The 4262-nt window shown below is 26.2% G+C and overlaps 1 protein-coding gene across 1 annotated transcript; it reads right to left on the reverse strand.

Moving 5' to 3' along the window:
• Positions 1–485: 485 nt before the first annotated feature.
• Positions 486–3874, reverse strand: LOC132953232 (zinc finger MYM-type protein 1-like). The gene is made up of 4 exons (XM_061025753.1): positions 3811–3874; positions 3598–3696; positions 2053–2592; positions 486–1861 (listed from the first exon to the last, which is right to left on the reverse strand). The coding sequence occupies exons 1-4, from the start codon at positions 3872–3874 to the stop codon at positions 486–488; spliced, it is 2079 nt and encodes a 692-aa protein (XP_060881736.1).
• Positions 3875–4262: the final 388 nt, after the last annotated feature.

Here is a 4262-nt window from a genome sequence, read left to right on the forward strand (position 1 = left end):
ACAACAAACAGCACATTATTTAATCTGGTAAAATAAAAATATCTACGTCGAAAGTGTTTGAATATACATCACATTTCACCCGCGTAAGTCAAACATAAAATAATGAAAAAATATAATTGTAAAAGCGTTACGGTCAAGGCCGGATTAAGCACCCCGGGGCTGAAATTTTACATGGGCCCTTTTGACAAAACATGCTTTACAAAGCCGCTCGCTACGCTCGCAGAACGATACATTTTTTTAACTATTTCACAAATTCTCAATAGCAATATTAAATTATTAAATTAATAGGTTTGTACAATTTATGTCTATAAAATTACTCATTTTATTATGATAAAAGTAAATACAAATTTTCATAATAACTATTAAATTTATTAATAGTAAAAAATATCAAATATATTATTAATTTAAATAAAATAAATTAATTTAAAAATAAATTTAATATTAAATATCTATCTTAAGTTAATAATATATAAAACAAAAACTATTTAATTAATTAAATTTTTTTTTCTGGCTTTACTTGAAGCCAACTCTTTTAGTACATCATTTAAGTCTAATGATTTTAACAAATCATTCTCAGAATATAAAATCATTTGTATATTTAAGTTTTCTTGTGTTTGACTAGTTCTATACTTATTTTTAATTCTAGTTAACTTAGAAAAAGCTCTTTCCACAGAACAATTAGCTACTGGAATTGTCAAATATATTTTTAAAGTAGTAAATAAACAAGGAAATACCTCTTCGAGTGATTGATTACCAAACCAGGAAAATAATTTGGAAATGTCAGCTGGATCAAAAGAAGGTTGATAAAGCTTCCAGTATTCTTTAAATTGTACAAGTTCGTTCGGTAAAGTAATATCTACATCATTTTTATATTTTGAAATAAATGTTGAGACACTCAAATCAATTTTTTCATTAGATTCTTGAGTTAAGTGTGTTATAAATAAAAAATTATCACCAATATATTCATAAGCGGAAATTCTTTTGTTTAATTCTGACACAAATTTATCAATAATAAATATATGTGTCTGTACACGAAATTTGTTTTTTCCTTTTAATACTTCTTCATTTATGCTACCATCAGGGAATTTTTTTATTTTTTTTCTTTGCTTTTCATCTGAATAGTAAATGATAATTTCAGGACTAAGATTAGGTATTTTTTCTTCGTAAATTGAATTTGAGTCCCGTAAACTTAACACATAACACTTCAGTGATTTTAATAAGTTGATCGCCTTCATTGTGTCACAGTTTGAATGTTGTAATTTAGTTGACGTTATGTTACTTCTTTCCATGATGTCATTCCAAAGTAATGACATATATGCAGTTTCTCTTTTTACCATTTTCTTCCATAACGATTTAGCATCTAAAGTTGTAACATTATTTTCTTTGCCATCATACATACTTTTTAACGCAGTCAAAATTTGTTCATAATTTACAACTATTGCTTTACAAGCTTCTGCATGACAAGACCACCTAGTGTCACTTAAGGATTTAAGTGTAAGAAGTCGACTAGAATTTCCATTGACACTATTTTTTTCTTCTTTTTTCAATATGTTAATAAGTACATTCCACCTGTGAGTTGACCCACTAAAGAAGTTATACAATTTTTGTACAAAATCAAAAAAATTGACAGCTTCAGTACAACAATTTACACTATTTACTCCAACTAGATTTAACGAATGAGCTGTACATGGTATAAACACAGCTAATGGATTTTTATTTTTGACATAAGCTTGAAGCCCTTTAAATTGACCACTCATGTTTGAGGCATTGTCATAAGATTGACCCCTAATGTTCATAATGTCTAATTCACTTTTTTCAAGAAAGTCATCTAATACCTTGTACATAGATTGGCCTTGATGGTCTTTAATGGGAAATAATCCTAAAAGTCTTTCACACCTGTTAATGTGCAGTAACGAAGAATAATGGCCATTTGATCAACTTTTGTCAAATCTGGAGTTGAATCCATAATTATCGAAAAATATTTACATTCTTTTATTTCATTAATAATAAAAGTAGATAAACTATTTTTCATTATTGTCATTAATTCATTACAAACAGTTTTTGAAAGGTATGATGGGTTGCCTTTTCCTTGATTTCCATACTGTTCAATATGAGCCTTTAAGAAAGGATCATATTCTGAAATAAGTTCTAATAGGCCCAGATAATTTCCATTGTGTTGACTATTGAACTTTTCTTCCTTTCCTCGAAAAGCAAGGCCTCTAGACGATAAAAATGTAATGACAGATACAAGTCTCTTCAATACTTCAAACCAATAATTCGTTTCAGCAGAAATTTGACGACATAATTCTTTATTAACTGAGTTGTTGGTATTAGATCTTAATAACCACTTATTGGTAGCATTTCTGTGTTGAAGACTATTTTCATGTTCGACAATCCGTTCAGATTTTTTCCATTTGTCAAAACCACCAGAAATAAAGGGACTCTCTCGATTGCTTCCATACAATTTACAAACAAAACAATATACAGATCCTTCACTAGGTGAATAAAGAAGCCATTTCCTATTACATTTTTGTCCATTGGGTAAAGATCGAGTAAACATTGCTAGTGTTAAGTGTCTGTTGAAGTTCTTATCTGAAAAAAGTCACAATAAATATTTACTTATAACTGACATCTAAACATTCTATTGCAATTCACCTAATTAAATAATTTTAGACAATTTTATAAAGTGATTGAAATGCTTTAATATAATACAGGTGAATTTAAGTTAATTAATTTAAGATAATTTAAGTAGGTACTCACCTATACAAGATCCTTTAAAATTATAAATATAAAATACAAACATTTACTATTAAATACATATTTTATATGCATTAATGTATAATGTATTAATGTATTATGCAACTAAGTTATATCAACGATAGATTAAACTAGCTAAGTTAAAAAATTAAAAATAAACTTCTTAACTTAACTTTAACTTGTTAACAAGTTAAGCACCTTTGAGTATTTACTTGTATATTATAAACACATAATTTATCAATATTTAATGATTGTTAATAACTTTTTATAGAATTTTTTAATTACCTGGACGTTTTGAATTTATAAAATCAGAGTTCAAATTTTGAAAATAATCAGGTCCTTTTTCTATACAGTACTCAATAAAAGATTTCTGCATGTTTTTTGGCCAGAAAAAAGGATCTTTGTATAAATTCCAATCTACACTGTTTAGTTCAGTAGTTGTTTCTTCAATATTAACTTTTACCATATTATCTAAAAATGAAATACAGTATCAATGCCAAACAAGAGCAAACATGAACTAAAACATATAATTAGGTACCTACCTTCAGTTAATTTTTCTTCAATTTCAAAATTTGCAAATAAAATAGTTATTTGATAGAAAATGAACTAAAATATATATTTAGGTATCTTCAGTTAATTTTTCTTCAATTCCACAATTTGTGCTGATGTCCAACAAATTGTCATGTGGCGTAATGTCACTCTGGCTCTCAGCTGAACCATTGGCTTCTTTGTAATTATAATATTATGAAAATACAATTTTTAATAAAAACTGGTATACAACAAATTTGCAAATAAAATAGTTATTTGATAGAAAATTAATTAAAATATATGCTTAGGTACCTTCAGTTAATTTTTCTTCAATTCCACAATTTGTGCTGATGTCCATCAAATTGTCATGTGGCGTAATGTCACTCTGGCTCTCAGCTGAACCGTTGACTTCTTTGTAATTATAATATTATGAAAATACAATTTTTAATAAAAACTGGTATACAACAAATTTGCAAATAAAATAGTTATTTGATAGAAAATGAATTAAAATATGTATTTAAGTACCTTCAATTAATTTTTCTTCAATTCCACAATTTGTGCTGATGTCCAACAAATTTTCTTGTGGCATAATGTCACTCTGACTCTCAGCTGAACCATTAGCTTCTTTGTTATTATAATAATATTATGAAAATAAATTTTTTAATAAAAATTGGCATATAACAAATTTGCAAATAAAATACTTATTTAATAAAAGTATTTTATTTTTAATAGTTAATAAAAGAGTAGTTTTTTTTTTTAATTCATTGATTAAAAATTATAACATCAATTATTTCATTCTTGTTTATTAAAAAGATAATTTCTTTTTAAACAAATTGCCAAGTTAATGGTTCAAAATATTATTGATTGATAAGTATATTATATTATACTAAGTTTAGTTTTAAAAATGTTTAGCTTTGAAAATAACATGTATTGATGTAGGTATTCAATAATAACTATAATAATTTGAATGCTTTGCA

Source organism: Metopolophium dirhodum, unplaced genomic scaffold (assembly GCF_019925205.1).
Source record: "Metopolophium dirhodum isolate CAU unplaced genomic scaffold, ASM1992520v1 scaffold1, whole genome shotgun sequence".
NCBI lineage: Eukaryota > Metazoa > Arthropoda > Insecta > Hemiptera > Aphididae > Metopolophium > Metopolophium dirhodum.